Source organism: Oncorhynchus clarkii, chromosome 10 (assembly GCF_045791955.1).
Source record: "Oncorhynchus clarkii lewisi isolate Uvic-CL-2024 chromosome 10, UVic_Ocla_1.0, whole genome shotgun sequence".
NCBI classification, from domain to species: Eukaryota; Metazoa; Chordata; class Actinopteri; order Salmoniformes; family Salmonidae; genus Oncorhynchus; species Oncorhynchus clarkii.
The window spans coordinates 46,955,049-46,979,777 of record NC_092156.1 but is presented as its reverse complement, the minus strand read 5'-3'; the positions used below and the strand labels follow the sequence as shown (position 1 = coordinate 46,979,777).

General features: G+C 42.6%; 1 protein-coding gene across 2 annotated transcripts in view; it reads right to left on the bottom strand.

Moving 5' to 3' along the window:
• Window positions 1-24,729, bottom strand: part of LOC139418651 (neurexin-2-like) — a 329,179-nt gene that overhangs the window by 203,714 nt on the left and 100,736 nt on the right. Inside the window, exons 2-4 of one of the 2 annotated variants that reach the window (XM_071168271.1) lie at window positions 20,568-20,576; window positions 15,377-15,393; window positions 15,203-15,222 (exon numbers count right to left, since the gene is read on the bottom strand). The exons of the other annotated variant lie outside the window; for it this stretch is intronic. Coding sequence (XP_071024372.1) covers window positions 15,203-15,222; window positions 15,377-15,393; window positions 20,568-20,576 — 46 coding nt within the window. The remainder of the gene's footprint in view (window positions 1-15,202; window positions 15,223-15,376; window positions 15,394-20,567; window positions 20,577-24,729) is intronic. 2 annotated transcript variants of the gene reach the window in all.

Here is a 24,729-nt window from a genome sequence, read left to right as displayed (position 1 = left end):
TAAACAGCTTGGAAAATTCCAGAAAATGTCATGGCTTTAGAAGCTTCTGATAGGCTAATTGACAGAATTGGAGGTTGGAGGTGTACCTGTGGATGTATTTCAAGGCCTACCTTAAAACTCAGTGACTCTATGCTTGACATCATGGGAAAATCAAAAGAAATCAGCCAAGATCTCAGAAAAAAAATTGTAGACCACAAGTCTGGTTCATCCTTGGGAGCAATTTCCAAACACCTGAAGGTACCACGTTCATCTATACAAATAATAGTACGCAAGTATAAACACCATGGGACCACGCAGCCGTCATACCGCTCGGGAAGGAGATGCGTTCAGTCTACTAGAGATTAACGTACTTTGGTGCGAAAAGTGCAAATCAATCCCAGAACAAAAGCAAAGGACGTTGTGAAGATACTGGAGGAAACAGGTACAAAAGTATCTTCATCCACAGTAAAACAAGTTCTATATCGACATAACCTGAACGGCCACTCAGCAAGGAAGAAGCCACTGCTCCAAAACCGCCATAAAAATGCCAGACTACAGTTTGCAACTGCACATGGGGACAAAGATTGTACTTTTTGGAGAAATGTCCTCTGGTCTGATGTAACAAAAATAGAACTGTTTGGCCATAATGACCATCGTTATGTTTGGAGGAAAATGGGGGATGCTTGCAAGCCAAAGAACACCATCCCAACTGTGAAGCATGGGGGTGGCAGCATGTTGTGGGGGTGCTTTGCTGCTGGAAGGACTGGTGCACTTCACAAAATAGATGGTATCATGAGGGAGGAAAATTATGTGGATATATTGAAGCAACATCTCAAGACATCAGTTAAAGTTAAAACTTGGTCGCAAATGGGTCTTCCAAATGGACAATGACCCCAAGCATACTTCCAAAGTTGTGGCAAAATGGCTTAAGGACAACAAAGTCAAGGTATTGGAGTGGCCATCACAAAGCCCTGACCTCATTCCTATCGAAAATTTGTGAGCAGAACTGAAAAAGCGTGTGGGAGCAAGGAGGCCTACAAACCTGACTCAGGTACACCAGCTCTGTCAGGAGGAATGGACCAAGATCCACCCAACTAATTGTGGGAAGCTTGTGGAATGCTACCAAAAATGTTTGACCCAAGTTAAACAATTGAAAGGCAATGCTACCAAATATTAATTGAGTGTATTTAAACTTATGACCCACTGGGAATGTGATGAAAGAAATAAAAGCTGAAATAAATTGTTCTCTCTACTATTATTCTGACATTTCATATTATTAAAATAAAGTGATCCTAACTGACCTTAAACAGGGAATTTTTACTAAGATTAAATGTCAGGGATTGTGAAAAACTGAGTTTACTCTAGATCCTCTATAAGGCTGTGGAGGGATCCAAATTGTGGATTTAAAAGAAAACATGAATCGTCAGGGTACAATGACACTTTTGTTTGTAAGCCCTGGATTTCTAGCTCTTTGATCTTATTGTTGGATCTGATTTAATTAGCATTTCGATGGCCATAATAAATAGATATACCGATAGTGGACAAGTTTGTTTTACCCCTCTTGACAGTTGAATACTTTCTTAGAAAAATCCATTATTTACTATTTTACACCTACACATAACTTCAACCCATTGTATAAGATAAAATGTCGTACTTTATCAAAAGCCTTTTCAAAGTCAGCTATGAATACCAGGCCTGGATTCCCAGATGTTTCATAGTGTTCTATTGTTTCCAGTACTTATATTGTCTCCAATGTATCGTCCATGTAAAAAAAAAACAGTCTGATTAGGATGAATAATATCCGACAATACCTTTTAAATTCTATACCCTATGCATTTTGCTAGAATTTTTGCATCTCGAGTAGGGCAGCGGTCTAATGCTGTGCATCGCAGTGCTCAAGGCATCACTACAGACACGGGTTCGATCCTGGGCTGTATCACAACTGGCCGTGATCGGGAGTCCCATAGGGCGGCGCACAATTTGCACTGCGTTGTCCGGGTTGGGGGAAGGTATGGCCGTGGGGGCTTTACAAGTAGGCCGTCATTGCAAATAAGAATTTGTTCTTAACTGACTTGCCTAGTTAAATAAACGTTAAATACAAATGAATAAATAAGCAACAATGAAGTAAGGGGCCTCCAATGTTTTTAATGGACTGGATGTTTATATTTACCACTTGGGTCCTGTTCCAGTAATAATGAAATCAGACCTTCTTGTTGAGTATCTGACAATCTACCATTTTTATAAGAGTGGTTAAAACATACTAATAACAGTATTTAAGTACAGCAAAAAAGGTATACCTCAACTGGTACGCCATCCAGCCCTGGAGTTTTACCGGACTTAAAGGATTTAATTGCATCAAGAAGTTCCTCCTCTGTAATTTGCCTTGACATGAGTCTTTCTTTACAGCTGGTAATTTTACATTATTAATAGAAAAACAAATCCTGTTCGTGGAGATGGAGGACACCGAAACGAAGACTCCTTTTTCAAAATATTGTTTGGTGAATCATGGGTGACTGCCATGTGTAACAAGTTTCAGTCAATAATATTTGGTAGCATTTCTACGCTGAAGATTAAAAAATTATTTGGTAAATTTTCCCCCCATATATTCCATCCAGCTCGCTTTATCTTTTATAATATATTACACTTGATCTTTCTTGAATAATTTCCTGCATTTCTTTTTCCTTTAACACAGCTATTCCTAAACTGGTGTACCCCCAGGGGTACGCTCAATGCAATCGGGGGGTACGCCACATTTTCAAACAGTCCAACGGGGCTATAGATTTGGTTGAAGTTTTTCTCTCACCTGAGTAGCCTCGTTTCACTGACACAAATCAAATGTAACCATCTAGTGTTCAGCGAAATAACAACACAATGTCAAATACAGGTATTCTAGTCAAATAATTAACATCTAATCACATTAACCGTTCCTCTCTCGCAGAAATTCCACTAACGGTCCGCATGTAGCCAAACGTAGCTGCTGCTCATGTTGGTATCTGTACGGATGGTACAAAAGTCATGACAGGGAGACATAGTGGAGTGGTAACGCGCGTGCAAGCAGTTGCTCCCGACGCCACTTGGGTACACTGCAGCATCCACCGAGAGGCTCTTGCTGCCAAGGGAATGCCTGACAGCTTGAAAGATGTTTTGGACACTACAGTGAAAATGGATAACGTTGTTAAAGCAAGGCCCTTGAACTCTCTTGCATTTTCTGCACTATGTAATGATATGGGAAGCGACCAGGTAACGCTTTTACAACATACAGATAAGCGCTGCTTATCAAGGGGCAAAGTTTTGACACATATTTTTGAATTGAGAGATGAGCTTAAAGTTATCTTTGACAATAAGTTATCTTTGACCATAATTTTCACTTGTCTGACCGCTTGCATGATGACGAGTTTCTCACACAACTGGCCTATCTGGGTGATGTTTTTTCTCGCCTGAATGATCTGAATCTAGGATTACAGGGACTCTCTGCAACTATATTCAATGTGCGGGACAAAATTGAAGCTATGATTAAGAAGTTGGAGCTCTTCTCTGTCTGCATTAACAAGGACAACACACAGATCTTTCCATCATCGTATGATTTTCTGTGTGTCAAATGTGATATAGCGAAACACTTGAGTGAGTTGGGTGCGCAATTACGCAGGTACTTTCCAAAAGCGGATGACACAAACAACCAGATTCGTTATCCCTTTCATGCCCTGCCTCCAGTCCCACTTACCAATATCTGAACAAGAGAGCCTCATCGAAATTGCAACAAGCGGTTCTGTGAAAATTGAATTTAATCAGAAGCCACTGCCAGATTTCTGGATTGGGCTGCGCTCAGAGTATCCTGCCTTGGCAAATCGCGCTGGTAAGACACTGATGCCCTTTGCAACCACGTACCTATGTGAGAGTGGATTCTCCTATGTGAGAGTGGATTCTCGGCCTTCACTAGCATGGAAACCAAATACAGGCACAGACTGTGTGTGGAAAATAATTTAAGACAGACTCTCTCCAATACAACCCAACATTGTGCATCCTTTCAAGCACACCCTTCTCATTAACCTTTGGTGAGTTATTCACAATGTACAATTAACAAATAAGGTTTCATATGTAAGACGGTTAAATAAAGCACAAAAATGTATTATTATTATATTATTATTTGTGTCCTAGTTCTATAAGACCTATTTGTCACTTCCCATGAGCCGGGTGGTGAGAAAAACACACACTCATTCTTATGTTTAATAAATGTATTGTATAGTGTGTGTGGCAGGCTTACGAAGATGGCAAAAAAACAACATTTGAGAGTGCGCTGATCCTAGTGCTAGAAAGGGTATGCAGCTGGAGGATGAATGTTTGAAGGGGAACGGGACAATAGAAAGTTTGGGAACCACTGCTCTAATGTATGTCTAACTTTGCTGATAGCTACTTTATTGCAGATTTTTTTTATATATGTGGTTGTCTAGCTATCTTAAGATGAAGGCACGAACTGTAAGTTTCTCTGGATAGGCGTGTCTGCTAAATGACAAAAATGTCAAATGTAATAAAGACTGTCACATACACCTGGTGGAAAGGGGTAGTTGCAGCATAGAGGTCATACGTCTAATTCACACCCTATAATGGGAAAAGAGCTACAGGAGAGTTCCATTGAGTTCCATTGACTGTCAGTCTCAAGGGAACAGCTGTGCTTTCCTCATTCAGAGTTCCATTCTACCTTCTCATCCCATGATGACGTACACCATTAAATGGAAGGCATTAATGTTTTGACCTCAAACTCTAGTATGACCTTCCATAGTGCAACAATGACAACGGGGAGAAAGAGAGTAAAGCGCAAGGACTTCTATATCTTCCTTAGCTATAAAAGTACATTTGTCAACAGTACTATATTTTGCTTCTAAGTTCTAACTTTGCAGCAAACAACATGAAAAATGATTCGTCAAAAGAACGCATACTGTATCTCACTTTCTATCTATGCATCTACTGGAGGCACGCCTACCTAATTTATTACATCCACATGGGAGTGAACCTCAGGGTCTCCTGAGCCCCACTGTGAGGACGTCTCATTGTGCTGATATTAGATTCCATCCCAACCATCTGTTCCGACTGACTTTCACCACTTGGGGGGGAGGGGGGAATACACACTTCAACAATGACGGAGTTGAGCAGAGCCTGAAAAAAAATGTACCCTACACAAATGCACTCATAGGTCAAATGATCACTTTCAGCCCACACAAACACATATAGCAGCTGGATCGCACCAACATGTTCGGCGCTTATCCTTTTGTACATGGCGTTAGAAGAAATATGCTGCAGGAGATGAAATGGTGGAGTCGGAGAAGTCTTTGCAAGCTCTCTCGGGGTTTGAGTTAGCTCCTCTAGAAGCTTTAATAGGATGGGGGCGATATTTTAACGAAGAAAACAAACCCAGAGACATGGTAAAAATACATTTAAAAAGAAAAAAGGGAAATGTACAGTATTGCTTACGCATCAGATTGCATGACTGCAGTTGTGTCGAATTTAGCAGGCCCGTTTCACAATCAGAGAAGAGATCTCACCAATTAAGGAGGCAGTTGCATACCTAAACTCACAAGTGAAAAATAATGAGTTTGAGAAATAATGTGTGTGTGTGCCTGTGTGTGTGCACGCGCCTGTGACTGCTGAGTGCGCAGGATAATAATGAAAACCTGCCTGTAAAGTAAGCTATCACTCTTCAAAACCTGATCTCTCTTTTTTTCTCTTCTCCTCTCGCCTTTCTTCTTCTCTCTAATGCCAAGGCCATGTGAAGGACCCCATGTGCTCCCTCAAACGGATTGAAAAGCCATTAGACAACGTGGGATTATGAATGGAGTCTGAGGTCTGAGTTATTAACTTGGTTGTGTGTATGTTAGTGTGTGTATGGATCAGCGTGGTTTTATTTACTTAGCTACAGATTAGCAGTAGATTCACTGTCAAGAGTGAAAAACAAAATGACTACGGATTCATTTGGTTAGGTAAATTATGTGTTTTAATATCAGTTGATGATCTCGTCTAAACTGAACCGCCCTGTAATGACGCCACACATCAAATGAATGAATTATGATAATCCAAACCATATCTGATTTTTTGGGGGACTGAATGTGGTCGTTTGTTAAAGCTTTTAATGCGTACGCATAGGGAGTAGGGAAATCATATGCTGTAGTAATTACCTCACAGACCAAATTCTAACTAGATTCTAAAGAAATAATCGCTAGTTTAACCAATAAACATCCCTGGGGGTAATAGATGTGGGGTTTTTTCCCCCATAGTCAATACAGAGCCTCTCTCATACCACTGACTCCAACCATATTGGGGGTAGAGGAGGTAGATTTAATTGATACCAATTTCCATACCACTCCCATCCCCCATTCAGACAAGTAGTATGTACAGCAGCAGCAGCAGCAGTTCAGTTCTCTCTGGCTTACTGATATGATTAATCACTAGTCCCCTTAATCATACCCACAGGTCTACATTCAATTAAAAGTTATCTTTTTATTATTCACGGCCACACACACACACACACACACACACACACACACACACACACAGCAGGCTAATGACACATAACATGAGCAAATATTGAGAATAATTGCTGGAAATAATTGGCACCAGATGCCTAAATCAATCAAGGTTTCAACTGATTTTAAATGTAAAGTATTTTGAGTGCCTAGAATAAATGGAGTGGGACAATGTTGATATACATCAGGTATGTCCTGGCTATATGAAACCCATCTAGGCAACAAGTATGACATTCACCAGGTAAAGCAGGCAACCTGTGTACAACCAATACTGTACATCACAGTTTTCCTACAAGCAGCACAACGTTTTATTGTCGAGTTAAAAGTGAAAGGCTCAGAAACCAAAGCCTCCAGCCGACCTCCCTTACACTCTTTCTCTAACTCAAATCCCTGCCCTCGCCCTGTTGCACCAAACAGACTTACTCCATCACTATGTGTATTGTCAGAATGCCAAAGGAAATTGGCAGCAACACCTTTTTGTCTGTCCATACTAGTAAAAGTCCTGCAGCGCTGACATACAGGACCTACAGTATACACCTCAGAGCTACAAGGCAGGATGTGTAAGTTTCAGATTACAATAGTATTTCATTAGGATTCCCATCAGTTGCTTTCAAGGCAGCAGCTACTCTTCCTTGGGTCCAAACATGTACAAAACCTGTAGGACCTGTAGGACTTGTTTGGTTGATTGTGATGTCAAGACATCGGACCAGCGCTTTTTCAGGGACAGACCTCTCCCCATCTTAGCTACCGTTGTATCAATATGTTTTGACCATGTCAGTTTACAATCTTGGGTAACACCAAGCAGTTTGCTCTCCTCAACTTAATCAATTGCCACATTATTCATTGCAAGATTTAGATGAGGTTTAGGGTTTACCGAGAGATTATTCCCAAATGCAATGCTTTTAGTTTTTGATATAGGAATAGCTTATTACTAGCCACCCATTCGAACGGCTACTGCCGTTTGATTTTGTAAATAAATAAAAACACCACCTAAAAAAAGCTACGTCCTGCTCCTTACCTCACTTTTCCTAAATGTTTGCATTTTACATTGTAATTTTAAAATTTGGACAAATGTACAAACAGAAATGTATTTAGAGCCTTTTCTGGCTGATTTTTTCACACCTATTCCTAACTTAACCCGCCAAGAGAATGTGCTGTAGAACGTTGGTACCCAGTCAGGCTCTAATGAGTTTCTCTCTCCCCACTGAATGACAAATGGATGAATGGGCAATAATTGTGCACGTTACTTCACAATTGAATTTAAATTAGGTCGAACTGAATGAACGATAATGAATGATAAGAGGTTGCTTTAATTTAGAAAGACAATAGTGTAATGATAAGTTTGTGTTATGCCTATTTATCAGCGTTGGAGTTCATGTTAATAGCAAATAATGTGACGCCTTGCGGGTCGATATCATTTTCTTTTCCGTTTTACTTTGTAAAAAGAAGCTGTTACGGGACTGTTTTATTTACTATAACTCTATTACTAATCAAATGTATTGTAAGTGAAACGAAAACATGTTTCGTGTTGCAGTAGGCCTCCGATAGCATAAATGAAATGTATTTATTAGACTGTTAGAATATTGATGCCTCATTGGCTGGAAGTGTCAAATTGCTTTTAGGCCAACATTTTTCACTAGGACTTTGTAGAATTATACAAATATCTTTGACTATCTAAAAAAATAACTATTGTTATATTGTTACATGCATATATTTCCATGAACAATTATTCATGCAATTCATGCTTTACAATTGTTTATGCACTATTTATCAAGACTTGGTGCTTTGGGCACCATGAGAGTTGATATGCATCTGATGTGTATGCTAAAGGGGATGCCCGGCAAAGTTCTCTATATTCTCTAGTGGGTACTTATAAGCTGAAAGGCCAGGCGGTTTTAGTGTTACAGGTTGCAGTGATTACTTGCTGTGGTGGCTGAAGTTTATAATGTTTATTCATCAGCGTACATAAACACACAGGCTTTACTCAAGGCTAGTGGTGGTAAAATAGACAACAGTAAAGTACCAAGACAGCTGCCTTGAGGTATACCACACTCTACCTGGTTTACATTAGCGAGGCTTCCATTTAAGAAAACCCTGTGTTCTGTTAGATAGGTAGATCTCTATCTAAGATATGGCAGAGTCATAACACATACGTTTTTTTGAACAGCAGATTATGATCGGTAATGTCAAAAGCTTGACTGAAGTCTAACTAAACAGCTCTCACAATCTTCTTATTATCAGTTTCTTTCAGCCAATCATTAGTCATTTGTGTCATGTTGAGTCTCCTTCCCTATAAGCTTGCTAAAAGTCTGTTATTAGTTTGTTTACTGCGAAATAGCATTTCATCCAGTCAAACACAAACACAATTTTAGAAAGTTTACTAAACGGTTGGTAGCAGGCTGATTGGTCTGCTTTTTGAACCCATATTGGGTGATTTGCTATTCTTGTGTAGCAAAATGACTTTCGGTTCAAGCCCTCCAGGCTTGAGGGCACACATTTTCCTGTAGGCTTAAATTTAAGAGGTGACAAATAGGAGTGGCAATATTGTCCACTACCATCCTCAGTAATTTTGCATCCAAGTTGTCAGTACCAGGTGGTTTGCCATTATTGATAGAAAGCAATCTTTTTTTTCACCTCTTCCTCACTTTACAGAATTATTGTATTATTTGGTCTGTTATGCATGGATAAGAAGGTTCAGAGTTTGTTGTTGGCATGTCATGTCTAACTTTTTATAATCTTGCCTGTAGAAAAGTAATTAAAGTAGTTGGAAATATCAGAGGGTTTTGTGATGAATGAGCCATCTGATTCAATGAAGGATGGAGCTGAGTTTGCCTTTTTGCCCAAACTGTAATTTAAGGTGCTCCAAAGATTTTACTATTATCTTTTATATCATTTATCTTTGCTTCGTAGCACAGTTTCATATTTTTTTGTTAAGTTTAGTCTCAATTTACAGTACGTTTGCCAATTGGCTGTGCAGCCAGACTTATTTGCCATTCCATTTGCCTTGTCCCACTCAACCATACAGTTTTTCAGATTCCTCATCAATCCACAGGGATTAAGCAGTTTTAACCGTCAGTTTCTTAATGGGTGCATTAAGGTGTCAGAATATACAAATGGTGATGCTACCATGCCTAAACTGCTAGCTGTGGGGGACCACCATGTGACCAACGCTCTAAAAAGGCCCAGAAAATGGAATCTGTATGCAGCTTATCTGCTACTATGCTGTGGCCCGGAGACTCGCTACCATAACTCATAATGATAACTGACACGTTTACCACCTATACACCTACAACATATATCCAAGACTTATTCTAATCTCTTTAAATGGTAATTGAAAAGAAGGATAAAGTTAAGTGGCAACCATTTAAACCTGACTTTGAGGTGCTGCTATTATAATCTGCCTGGAAAAAATTAGCCGAGCTACATAAAGTCACAAGCTATCGGCAACAAAGGAAAGTATGAGTGAAATCCCCTGGCTGGGTCCGGTGGATACTCGCTAGAGACAGACAGACACACAGACATCACATCACCTGCTTTGATCTCACTGGAGAAACCACCTACAGGTACAGTGCATCTCCCTGGCAACATCAGAAATGTTACTGTCGGTCGGTTAACATGGTTCTTGGGTCAGATCCCAGACAGAGTAGATAATACTGTACCCATTATCAATGGCAACTTTAGCCAACCTCGTAGGAAGGGAATTCCCTTGCTTAATGGGAATACAGCTCCACAGGGTGTATCTATGCAGTAAACTGTCATGCATTTGAGTAGCAACGCACATGCCCCGCCCACCTGAGGATCTTTCTTTTCGGTGTTTGTCCCTTACAGTGCCTTCAGAAAGTATTCAAACCCCTCGACTTTTTCCACATTTTGTTGTGTTACAGCCTGAATTTAAAGTTGATTAAATATAGATTTTGTGTCACTGGCCTACACACAATACCCCATAATGTCAAAGTAGAACTATGTTTTTTTGACATTTTTCTAATTAACGCAGTTACCGGAGAGGAGTGAAACCGCTCAGGGATTTCACCATGAGGCCAATTGTGACTTTAAAACAGTTAAGAGTTTAATGGCTTTGATATAGAAAGCTGAGGATGGATCAACAACATTGTAGTTACGCCGCAATACTAACCTAACCGACAGAGTGAAAAGACGTAAGCCTTTACAGAACATATTTTTTTCAAAACATGCATCCTAAAGGCACTAATGTAATACTGCAAAATATATGGCAAAATCAATTAATTTTTTGCCCTGAATACAAAGTGTTATGTTTGGGGCAAATCCAATACATCACTTTACTGAGTACCACACTCCATATTTTCAAGCATAGTGGTGGCTGCATCATGTTATGGGTATGATTGTAATTGTTGGGCAGGGGAGTTTCTCAGGATAAAAAAGAAACGGAATGGAGGTAAGCACAGGCAAAATCCTAGAGGTAAACCTAAAACATAAGGCCAAATCTACACTGTAGTTGCTTACCAAGAAGACAGTGAATGTTCCTTAGTGACCGAGTTACAGTTTGGACTTAATTCTACTTGAAAATCTATGGCAGGGATCTAAAAATGGTTGTCTAGTAATGATCAACAACCAATTTCACAGAACTTGAAGAATGTTTTAAATAATAATGGGCAAATGTTGAACAATGCAGATGTGGAAAGCTCTTAGAGACTTACCCAGAAAAACTCACAGCTGTAATTGCTGTCAAAGGTGTTTCTACAATGGGGCCTCCCTGAGTGGCGCAGCGGTGACTACAGACCCGGGTTCGATCCCGGCCGCGACCGGGAGACCCATGAAGCGGCGCTCAATTGGCCCAGCGCCATCCGGGCTAGGGGAGAGTTTGGCTGGCCGGGATGTCCTTGTCCCATCGCGCTCTAGCGACTCTTGTGGCGAGCTGGGCGCATGCATGCTGACAAGGTCGCCAGTTGTATGGTGTTTCCTCCGACACATTGGTGTGGCTGGCTTCCGGGTTAAGTAAGCAGTGTGTCTAGAAGCAGTGCGGCTTGGCGGGGTCGTGTTTCGAAGGACGCATGGTTCATGAACTTTGCCTCTCCCGAGTCCATTTGTTGACATCTCCGTCAGTGAGCATTTCTCCTTTGCCAAGATAATCCATCCACCTGACAGGTGTGGCATATCAAGAAGCTGATGAAACAGCACAAGGGGGGGCACTAAAATGTGCAGCTTTGTCAAACAACACAGTGCCACAGATGTCTCAAGTGGAGGGAGTGTGCAATTGGCATGCTGACTGCAGGAATGTCCGTCAGAGCTGTTACCCGATAACTGAATGTTAATTTCTCTACCATAAGCAACCTCCAATGTCGTTTTGGGGAATTTGGCAGTACGTCCAACTGGCCTCACTACCACAGACCAGGTGTAACCACGCCAGACCAGGACCTCCACATCTTCACTGACGGGATTGTCTGAGACCAGCCACCCGGACAGCCCTCTCAGGCCCACCCATGGATGCGCCCCTGCCCAGTCATGTGAAATCCATAGATTAGAGCCTAATTCATTTTTTTTTATTGACCGATTTCCTTATATGAACTATAACTCAGTAAAACTGTTGAAATTGTTGCATATTACGTTCACTTGGTCATTATGGGGTACTGTATGTAGATAAGTGAGATTATTTTGTATTCAATTTAATACATTTTTTAATTCATGCTTAACATGTGGAGTAAGTCAAGGGGTATGAATACTTTCTGAAAGCACTGTAAATCTTGCTTCATTTTAAATCCTGCAACTTTTTCATTCTCTTGCTTTTTTCCTGTTAATGTTACGACGAGCGGAAATGCTTGTAATGAACCGGTCAAACACAAACGGACTCAATGGAATATGTTGTCTTTCCATTGAATGTCCAAGAATACTAAATCTTCATCAGGGATTTAACTCATCGTCTCGACACTTACACCACAAGAAAGAGACGCAAAATAACCTTATTTTGATGGGTGTTCATTTTTTTGAGGAATTGGAAAAGTATTACATTTAATACAGTTAAGTGGTTGACGAATTAGATTAGCTGAAATGAAAGCAACTTGAACACTCGGATTATAGTGGTATTGTGTTTTATCAGGCAAACAATGTAAAGTATGTATAGACAGGTGCAATCTGGAGCTAAACTTGTTGATTTTTAATCCGAGGGTATCCTGCTAATGACACACTTGTTGAATTATGCAACAGAACGTGCCAACAACAGTAATTAACGAGGCAGCCTAGACAGCGCAGGTGAGTGCAGGTAGGCCTCCTACTAGACAGAGCAAGTTGTGTGGTTTCAGCCCTGTTCCACCCTGTTATGTTAATGTATTCATATATGCAAATACACCCGGTATATTTATGCAAATCCAGGCAATATAATTTGAACAAAAAAATACCTGACACCATTAGAAAATGTACATATTGTATGAGTGAAATTTGACACTAAATTGAATACCTATTTTCCACCAAAATCCTTGAACTCTGTTATGTGCCATTATTCAGTCAATATCTGAGGTATTGAAATAAAATAACACGTTTGGAATATCTTCATCCATTGTCCAACTATTGCATTTATTATAATTGCTAAAAAAAAAAAAAAACTTTAACAATTCTGATGACCGTTGCTAATTCGAGGTTGAGGTTGGAAACTTTCCCCATCTTTGCTACACCTCATTTGGTATCCGGCAGCAGCACGACTCACAGATGAAAGCCATGTCGAGTGAAAAGCCATGGCATCAGGAAATGCCTGGCGTGTAATGACTAGCGCAGGTCAGTGTAGTTGTTGATGTAATAAAAAACAGATGATGATAAAAACATTTTTTTTAAAGCATAGCCTCTTGCCTCCAGCAATGTTTCTGTGATTTTGCCACCCACGCCTCATTTCCTGTCCTGTCCTCTCATTATCAGACACGTACACGTGTGCCAATGCCTTTCTGAACTATTGTACCCACTCACAAGAAATGGTCTGGCAAACGTAAGACATATTTAGAGGCACATCTCAGTCTTGCAAAACAAATAGTACCAACTCCACTACCAACCATTTGCTATGGTCCGATGGAAGAGACGATGCTTTAAAAAGTAGATATTTCAGAAAAAGCCTGTCTCTTTCCAAGGTGTTCATAGTGTAGCCTTCACTGAGAGGGGATGTTCAGACATACTGAAATGTTCTACTGGGCTCATAAATAAGCAAACATGCCCTTGTATGACAAGGATTTAAAGTGCAGATCCATTGTAAGACAGTCAGAGTATGCCATGTTTTCCTAATTACCCAAATGTTTATGCAATTCTCACTGCAGATATGGGGCAGGCATTGTCAGAATACATTCAACATAATTAAAAAATGTCACTGCTATTAACTGTCAAATGAAAGGCATGCCATCTTACCAGATTGCAATGATTCGGCTGCATAGAGAGAAGGGGGAAAAAAAACTGTCAAATGTGGTTATCCTTCAACGCCTACTCCATCCACTCAAAACAGCCATGGCAATGTCTGCATTTTGAATACTTTCTATATACTCTATGCAGTCTCAAGAAACCATGGCTAATGGAAATAAACAAGGTTAAAGATGATTTTAGTACAATGACTTCACCCTGTTTGTGCACCAGTAGCAGAAAACCCACACTGCTCTTTCACTATTAGAAAAATGGCCTCACGGTTAGCAGACGAGTCATTGTGCCAGGATCCCAAAGTAATGGTAGGTCAAAAGCATTTAACTTCTTACCTGGTATGGGACACCCAAGCGCGCCTACACAATTGTGTTAATACTACCAAAATTACAGGGTATCATACTCTGCTGACACTGACAAACAGATCAATAAAAACGATGTTGTCTGATCCATATAATCGGCCTATGAAAAGTGGAGAAAACAAACACAATATGACGTCCGTCTAACCTGGAGGAGGAAATGATTGTCCAAAAACAAACAAAAGTGGCAGTGACCCAGTGAATATGCACAATGTTCACCGCTGGTGCCAATAAGATAGCTTTATTGAGCGAACAGTAGCCTAAGAATTTTGATAACTTAAAGACAGATTAAAGTATTTCCTTGTCATCTCTTTACAGCAATAGCCATTTTCTTTCCAAGCAGTTTTTCCACAATTTGTATTTTCAAATATTGCCATATACCTGGCTGGGTCTCTCTGCTTTTCATTCGCAACAGTCGCAACTCAACAATCACCTATTTGGTATTTGCTGCGCTCGCTGCCAAAATTGCAGGCTCTTCCGACTGCAGGCTATGCGATTTAAAACAATTCATTCTTTGTTTTGTTTAAAAGAAGTTAGTGATCCTGTGGCCAAATCAAGGTTTCTGATGTACTGTAGTGGCCGATTTTGAATGATTTAGTTTATTTATCTATAGACAGGAGTAAGCTAATTAGGCTACATACATTTTTGGCGATTTAATTCAATTTACTTTAGGGAAAGCTAGCTTTATGGACTAGCCTTATGGACACGCCGCCTATGCCTTTTACAATGGGCTATAAACACAACCAGTCGTGACGTTTTCATCTGATTGTCAAATAATCACTTAACAAAAGGTGCTCCTTGTGGCTACTACATTCGTTCACCCACTAAATCATTTCAGCATCCAAACCCCAACACCCTCAATTGGACCAATGGAAAGAGACGTTACAAAACACCTACATGTATTGTAATGCCATTCCGCGATTGTCATTAAGGCCTCCACTTGTAGCCTGAAATGACACCGCTGTCCACGCTCGCCTCGGTCTCGGTCACTCGTCTCCACAAAGCATACCCTTTGGAGGGTACACCAACCGGTTTCCAGTCCACTTGCTCATTTTTAATGCCACTGACATGCAGTAATGTTGAATAAATGGTGAAATTGCCTATAGTTTTTTGCCGCGTGTTGTAGCCTATTAATTGTGACAGGCTAACGTTTTTGACTGGTACGGCGTTACCCCCAATATCTATTTTTGCCGGCATGCCTTACCGGAACGTATATCGCCTTACCTTCACCCCTGGTCAAAAGTGTACACAAATGTGAACGGACAGCCACAGCATGTGAAGCTGGGTTGTTTCAACTAAGCACACACACCAGTTCTCAGCTGTCCATGCCTCGTTAAAAAAAAAGAGGATTCATTCATTTTAGGTCATATTGTGCACACACTGTGTGATGTGAATCATACGGTAGATACCCAGAGGAATTGATACAAAACACAGTCAAGAGTACAGAGACATGTATGGATATCTACCTCTACATGAAACGCAAAATGTCCACAAAAGCTGCTTCGTTCATGACTTGAACCACTTTATATTTTGCTAGTACACAAAAGGTTTGATGGTAAGTATCAGTAATAGGAATTAATGCCTGTGTTGGCTAGCTATCAGCAGAGAAAGGAAGTAGCGTATTGCGAGGCTGTTAGAGCCAGAGCACAGTGTTACAGTCCCTCACGCTGAGCTGTAATTGTCAATTCTTTGACTGAAAAAAAACAACCCGTTGCCTTGGCCTCTGGATGAATACTTTGATCAGCAAAGTTACATCTGTTCCGGTCTGAAGCAAAACAGTAAATTATCATGTACAGGTACAACTTTATTAAAGTAACTGTTTATGTCTGACATTAATAGCAAAGCCCATATGGACAGCTGATAGCACACCTCTTAAATCGAGCACATCTCTTGCAGAATCTCGCAGTGTTGATCAGTGAATATTGTGTTGTTTTCTGTTAGTTTCTTTTAAAAGAAGTAAACCTAAAGATGTAATTGATAAAGCTCATCTGAAGAGCTTTTGTTGTATGTCAGTACGTATTAGGTACATCATCTAGAGAATGCAAACAAATACTGCATTCAACTTGCCCATGAATAATTCAAAGTTTCTTCATTTGGATACAATATGTTCATGAACGTTGATTTAATTAACTTTCTGGTGGTCCAATATGGCGTGTCAGCTTGCTTGCCTGTCGCCCTTCTGCTTGTCAGTCTGTCTAGCTGCGACTGTACGGCTGATTTTCTCTCAATGCTAACCAGTAGTTCCTAATATCTATTTTAATATTACCTTTATTTAACTAGGAAAGTCAGTTAAGAACAAATCCTTATTTTCAATGACGGCCTAGGAACAGCGGGTTAACTGCCTGTTCAGGGGCAGAATGACAGATTTGTACCTTGTCAGCTCGGGGATTTGAACTTGCAACTTTTGGTTACTAGTCCAACGCTCTAACCACTAGGCTACCCTGCCGCCCCTATTCTTGTTATGCTATTAAAGTACTCTTGGTAAAAACCTCCTTCTTGTTACCAGGAAACCTTAAAAAATCACTACAGTAGTGTATAATTCATGAAAGGGTCTGAAAGCAGCCATCATGTTTATTTGTACAGTAAAAACTCAATTTGATCGGTTTCCTTTACATCTGGCTTGCCTTTGGACAGGCATGTCTGAGCTCTAAGTATATCTGCATCCTGCGGGCATGCAGATTAGATGCATGTGTGCAACACAGCCATGCATCATTTTTCCTGGAAAATGCAGTTGCTCAAAAATAAGAATTTAACCAACTACCTTTTCGAAACCACCAAACAAACTAAAAATCATGAACTTTTACATTACTGGGGTAACTGTGCGAATATTGAACATTGCACATGTTATCCTATCCTATTTAATTGTATTGTGATGGAAGAGAACCGGAGTGTATGTGTACAGAAGGAGCCATATGCACTCTGTTGTAATCACTGATTTCAGCCTCCCAATACATTTCCGAGACAGATTGAATAGCAAGCAGCCAGTGTCCTCAAAACTGTAATCACACATCTGACAACGAAATACCAGTTTCTCTCTTGGAGAGGGTCCCATGACAACCGAACCGATGAAACACTGTGGGCATAAAAGCGTTACCTTTGTGAAAGGCTGAAGAGGTCAAAGGTGATGTTCCAGTTGCTGGCCAGAGGTCAGGACAAGGTTTGACGGACAAGGTTGGAGTGATGTGGGCACAGATAGTACAACATGACAGGAAGCAGAAATGAACGTACAAGTAAATAGAATAGGGAAGAGGAAGTGAAATGTCAGTGCAGTACAGTGAAGTAAACATGATTAGAGGGCAGGGAGATGGCTTGAGCAGGTGGTTGAGGGAGAAAAGAAAACCAACAGACCCCATACCTTGGCGGTTTGACTTCATGTGCGCCAGACCTTGAGGGAAAGAACAGAAAAAGGAATAGGGAAAACAGGAAGGTCATAAAAATGCCCGGGAAGAAACAAAAGCATTGTCACAACGTTGGACTGCAGTTTGTGACAGACATCCTGGGATAGGTACGGATGTCAGAGTTCAAATCAAACTAAAACGGAGGAGGAAATTAAAGAAATAAAAGACAAACACTGTTTGAGGGGGGAGAGCGGGATAAGAAAAAAAAAACATCTCAATTGGTGCAACCCCCGAAGGTAGTTGCTCACACAGATGTTTTTTTTCCCTAATGGAACACACACTCTTACTCTTAAGCAGACAGCTTTCTCAGGTTTAGAATAGGGGTTTTGTCACTTTTCCAAATTCACATCTCGTTCATACGAAGTTCTCCAACGTTCTCCAGTGTAAACTGCATACAGATCAAAATGAATACCGCAAATGTATACCTCGAACACTGCATGCAACAGGGACACAAACCAGTCCCTTCAATAGGGTAAAGCCAGTGAGGACTGTATCCTTAACTAGACTCAGCGTTACAACATAAGCAGGCCCAGGCCCAGGGCCAGGGAGGGCCATAACAATCAATAACCCAGGGTGTGAGAGGCATAATGTGACAGCTTTACTGCAGTCATAGTGCTGCAGTCGTTGGCAAGGAAAGAACACATCATATGCAAAACACATTCATAAAATACAATGTAACTCAATTAAACAGGAGCTCAGTAAACTGGAACACTCCGATTCTGTGGACATCACAAAATCAATTGTAAACAAATAAGCCAAGGGCCTTGTGGGCTTGCCGCATGAATGTGGGCATTTAGTAATTACAATGGACCTGTATTGTGTTAGACAAGAAATGTGGCTGATTGAACAAGGCTTTAATTGACCAAAGATAACATTTTGTATCACACAATTATACCATCATCTGCATGACCTACAGCAGGAAATTGAGTGAATTGTTAATTAAAACAACTCGAAAAATGACCCGGTATAATTTAAGGGATTTCTTGCATTCATTCTCTGACAGTTATCCTTTTCGTTGAGCTCAGTCTCAACACCTTCATGGTGTTGCACAACGCCTCTCATTGGAGATGTATTTTTCCTTATAAAGAATATATCATTTATGACATTTTAACACTTTTAGAGATCAAAATGGTAACTCAGCGATGTTTCTCTCCCTGGCATTTTGGCAGTTTTTGCGATATAATATATATATATTTTTCAGCTCAACAAAGCTCATGCATGCATTGTCATTTCCCGTACAGATTTATCAAAACAAATTGCATTTCTAAAACATGTGGATAAAATAAAAATCTGTGAACCCAACTGGATTAAATAAAACACAACCTTTATATGTGATTGACATTTCCACCAGTAATGGACAGACATTAAATCACTCCATCAACACTTAGTAAATAAAACATGTGTTGACAGAGGCAACCGCACTTTTCAAAAGAGAATGGTTCTCTTTGTGAGAACTGCTGGAGGAAATTGGCCAATTTCACTGAGGGATGAGATGTTATCGATCATCTAATCAGAAACCGCCAGAGAGCTTTACACCATGCACCAGGTAACACTGAATAAGCTGTACACATGTACCATTATATACATACGCATTCATTGACCTTTCGTGGGGCAAGAAGAAATGAGGTCAACACAATACCCTTAGGCTGGAGGACGGCGCTTATACCAGAGAGCTGAGCAGAGCCAGACAGCATCAGAGACACAAGAGGTTTGTCATCACTGATATATATATATATATATATATTTTAATGAGATAAACATCACCAGCTTTATTTTTTTTTCCTCTTGAAGTGCCAAGCCTCTCCGTGGTGGATGTGTCTTGTGCATTGAAATACAGGGCTGCCCAATTTGTGTTGGCATAGCAACAGGCTCTCGTGTCCCCCCCCCCTGGTATGACGTTGATCATGCTCCCCTTTTCTCCATTCCTCCCCATTTTCCTTGGGATGGTGTCTGTTTCTTTGTCAAGGTAAATTATTTTCACCTTCATTTCAGACATTGTTGTAATTACAATTGATCTTATGAAAGCAACATCAACTGGTTGGTGGTTATGAAATTGTGGGGAAATATTTATTAAAGCCCATTTTTATTGCTTTCAACCTTCCCTCGTCACAATGAAATAGAAGACTAACGCATGTCTATGAACACATTTACAGTAAATCTGTGAAACAATAAAATGACCGCTAAATGCTAATCTGTTTTACCGCTGGCTATGCTCCATAAAATGAACAATCAAAACGATGAAAAAAAAAACACGCTATTAATGTCATTAAATGTCACAAAACATACTTAAAAGGTGTTCTATGCAGTTAAGTAGATTTTCTTGTGGGCTTTAAAGAATATTGCAACAGGTAGCTTTTTTTTCAACGAGCATTCAATCCTTTTCAATTTCTCTCAACTTGTTTCTCCATTACTACTATATTCAGGGCTGTTGGCAGGTGAAATTGTTGCACAGAGAAACTTTACACGTGAAAAATGATCTTTGAAACATGTTGCTGTTGTTTTGTTTGTTCATTTCTAACCCATTTTTTTTTTGAACAGCGCCAATGCAGAAAGCTTCATTTCAACAATGATTAACAACATCGAAGAGCAACATTCATTTGTACACCTCAGCTTTACCCCAAAACACAATGGCACTAAAATCACATATTGTCAACAACATCATTTTCAGACGTACACGAGTGGACTATAAAATTACCATCTGTGAAATTACCTCTAAGCCTTTACATTTACTGCATGAGAATATTCAGAAGAAAAATAAAAAATGCTTAAAGGGTTAGGATTTAGCTTTTGCTGAGTTTGTTTTTCCATGAAGTTGCAGTGCTTTGAAGGAGAGTATTCTTATGAGAGGATTAAGCCAAGGTCAGTGGTGCTTAGAGCTCCCTGGCCATCAGCAGCAGCAGTAGCAGCTGTGCCCTGTCCTGTCCTCTCGTTTGAAGATGTCTGCGCTGAGGTTCCACATGCTTCCTCTGTATTCTCACAGGGTCAGGGTCACCATAAGTGAGTCATTCACACCTTTACACTATCAACTATTCACACTACCGTATCACATCGTAACCAAGGAACAAGGAACAAAATAAGGGGGGGGGGGGGACCAACCGTGTAATTGAAGTAATTCTCTATGATTTGAAGCTAGAATCTTGTCGTTTGTAGATGGTAGTTTGCATAGTTCTATAGTGTAACGCATTAACACACACACTATTAATACACAGGGGAAGCAGAGGTGTATCTTTTGTTTGTGTGTACTACTGTATGTGAAGGATTATCTGCTGGTGTTCTACACACATGCGTGGATGCAGGTGTTGGGAGTCTTCTCTTATCTCTCTCTCACAGACCCAGTTTTGCTCACAACACATCAGAGAATGCTGCACTCCATGTCTCCTGGCCTGAAAAGCATGCCCCACCTTGGTCCCCCCTCCATCCAGGTAACCTAGGCTCAGCGACAACACAGACAGACAGACAGACAGACAGACAGACAGACAGACAGACAGACAGACAGACAGACAGACAGACAGAGACTGACTGACTGACTGACTGACTGACTGACTGACTGACTGACTGACTGACTGACACAGACTGACTGACAGACACAGACTGACTGACTGACTGAGACTGACTGACTCCTGGAGACACTGAAGTTCCAACGAATTATAGTCCAGATGTGTTCATCACTAACCTCCAGTTACTTAGGAGTTCTCTTTTTGAGACGTGCTATCTGTACTCGAGCCCTCAGTGCAGCTAAAATATAGCACTGAGGTTACTAGTTTTAAATGGGTTTTTGTTAATCTTTTGCACCGGCAGCCATCTAGGTCCATTGATAGAACAACTAAAAATACTTGCTGCTAGATGTCACATTGCATTGCTCCTGGGATAAAGAATAAAGAGAACTAACTAGTCAAGTGTCATCTTTGTTTTCATGCATTGTGCATCGGGGATGGTACACGCAGGCTCCATGTCAAAGCTTTAATCCAATAATGACTCTAATGCTTTCTCTTTGCAGCATGTCATTTAATAATGCTCGCCTTTTGCTGTGAGCGTGGTCATAGCTGCCTTGCTCATCACAAGGGGAGTTAAGAGTGATTAAAGGCAGGGGTTGAAAGCGGACCCTTCTGAACTGAAGCCTTCCACTCATCATCCTCCCATGTGGGGCCTGGATATAGCCCTCCACATTACAACCGGCCCCTGCTTACGAATCAAAAACCAGTCCGCTCTAATAGATACTGACAGTACAGTGTTCCATACGAACACACAGGACACAATGAATAACATGTACGATTTAGTCAGGACAACGGTTTTGGAATAGAATGCCACTGAATGAGAACATTTGTATTCAAGCGCATCAACGTTCTCAGCTACTGTACGGTATTGCACAGTGCTGACTGTCAATACTCAGTGCAAAATATGTGGGTATTGTCACGTTCTGACCTCTATTTCCTTTGTTTTTGTATTTATTTAGTATGGTCAGGGCGTGAGTTGGGTGGGCAGTCTATGTTTGTTTTTCTATGTTTTGGGTCAGTTCTATGTTTTCGGCCTAGTATGGTTCTCAATCAGAGGCAGGTGTCATTAGTTGTCTCTGATTGAGAATCATACTTAGGTAGCCTGGGTTTCACTGTTTGTTTGTGGGTGATTGTTCCTGTCACTGTGTTTGGTGTCACAGGATAGGACTGTTTTGCGTTTTCACATTTCTTGTTTTTGTTAGTTTGTTCATGTGTAGCGATTTATTAAAACATGAATAACCACCACGCTGTGCTTTGGTCCGCTTCTCTTCCTCCTACAGACGAACGCCGTTACAGAATCACCCACCACAACAGGACCAAGCGGTGTGGTAATGGGCAAAGGAGAAAGCAGCAGCAGGAGCAGCGCGAGGAGGATTGGACATGGGAGGACGAATTAGACGGTAAAGGACCTTGGGCTCAGCCAGGAGAATATCGCCGCCCCAAGGAAGAACGGGAGGCGGCGAAAGCGGAGAGGCGCTGGTATGAGGAGGCAGCGCGGCGTCGTGGATGGAAGCCCGGGAGTCAGCCCCAAAAATTTCTTGGGGGGGGGCTAACAGGGAGTATGGCTACGCCAGGTAGGAGACCTGAGCCAACTTCCTGTGGTTACCGGGGGGCTAGAGAGACCGGGCAGGCACCGTGTTATGCTGTGGAGCGCACGGTGTCCCCAGTGCGGGTGCACAGCCCGGTGCGGTACATTCCAGCTCCGCGTATCGGCCGGGCTAGAGTGGGCATCGAGCCAAGTGCCATGAAGCCGGCTCTACGCATCTGGTCTCCAGTGCGTCTCCTTGGGCCGGCTTACATGGCACCAGCCTTGCGCACGGTGTCCCCGGTTCGCCTGCATAGCCCAGTGCGGGCTGTTCCACCTCGCCGCACTGGCAGGGCGACCGGGACCATTCAACCGGGTAAGGTTGGGCAGGCTCGGTGCTCAAGAGCTCCAGTGCGCCTGCACGCCCGGTCTATCCGTCACCACCTCCACACCCCAGCCCTCCGGTGGCAGCTCCCCGTACCAGGCTGTCTCTCCGGCCCATCCGTCCAGAGCCTTCCTCCTCTCCAGCGCTGCCGGAGTCTCCCGCCTCTCCGGCGCTACCAGAGCCTTCCTCTCCAGCGCTGCCGGAGTCTCCCGCCTCTCCGGCGCTACCAGAGCCTTCCTCTCCAGCTCTGCCGGAGCCTCCCGCCTGTCCGGCGCCTCTGCCGGAGCCTCCCGCCTGTCCGGCGCCTCTGCCGGAGCCTCCCGCCTGTCCGGCGCCTCTGCCGGAGCCTCCCGCCTGTCCGGCGCCTCTGCCGGAGCCTCCCGCCTGTCCGGCGCCTCTGCCAGCGCCGCCCGTCTGCCCAGCGCCGCCAGTGCCGCCCGTCTGCCCAGCGCCGCCAGTGCCGCCCGTCTGCCAGGAGCCGCCAATGCCGCCCGTCTGCCAGGAGCCGCCAATGCCGCCCGTCAGCCAGGGGCCGCCAGTGCCGCCCGTCAGCCAGGGGCCGCCAGTGCCGCCCGTCAGCCAGGGGCCGCCAGTGCCGCCAGTCAGCCAGGGGCCGCCAGTGCCGCCAGTCAGCCAGGGGCCGCCAGTGCCGCCAGTCAGCCAGGGGCCGCCAGTGCCGCCAGTCAACCAGGGGCCGCCAGTCAGCCAGGGGCCGCCAGTGCCGCCAGTCAGCCAGGGGCCGCTAGAGCCCCTCTGTCCCGAGCAGCTGTCCCTCTGTCCCGATCAGCTGTCCCTCTGTCCCGAGCAGTTGTCCCTCTGTCCCGAGCAGCTGCTTCACCTCTGTCCCGAGCTGCCCCTCTGTCCCAAGCAGCCCCTCTGTCCAGTGGGGTCATTGAGAGGGGTGGGCATGGTGAGTAAGCCACGGAGGCGGACAATAAGGCGGACTGAGACAATGGTGAAGTGGGGTCCGCGTCCCGCGCCAGAGCCGCCACCGCGGACAGACGCCCACCCAGACCCTCCCCTATAGGTCAAGGTTTTGCGGCCGGAGTCCGCACCTTTGGGGGGGGGGTACTGTCACGTTCTGACCTCTATTTCCTTTGTTTTTGTATTTATTTAGTATGGTCAGGGCGTGAGTTGGGTGGGCAGTCTATGTTTGTTTTTCTATGTTTTGGGTCAGTTCTATGTTTTCGGCCTAGTATGGTTCTCAATCAGAGGCAGGTGTCATTAGTTGTCTCTGATTGAGAATCATACTTAGGTAGCCTGGGTTTCACTGTTTGTTTGTGGGTGATTGTTCCTGTCACTGTGTTTGGTGTCACAGGATAGGACTGTTTTGCGTTTTCACATTTCTTGTTTTTGTTAGTTTGTTCATGTGTAGCGATTTATTAAAACATGAATAACCACCACGCTGCGCTTTGGTCCGCTTCTCTTCCTCCTACAGACGAACGCCGTTACAGGTATGCTGTACATTTTTTTTTACTGAAAATAAAGCCTTCCTTCCAGCTGTGCAGTCACTTACAATGTACAAGGGTACAGAGCAGCAATATTAAATGGCAGGTGTTGGTAGGCTGTTCCGGTGAGCAGCAGCAGTGATTTATAACATGCAGAACCCCAGCACACCCATAGCTGGAACCCTGAGCCTGTTGCCCTCTCTGGCACCACCACCTCCTAACAGGCCTGATGGATGTCTCTCACTGCTGCACCGCCCGGCCGCTTAA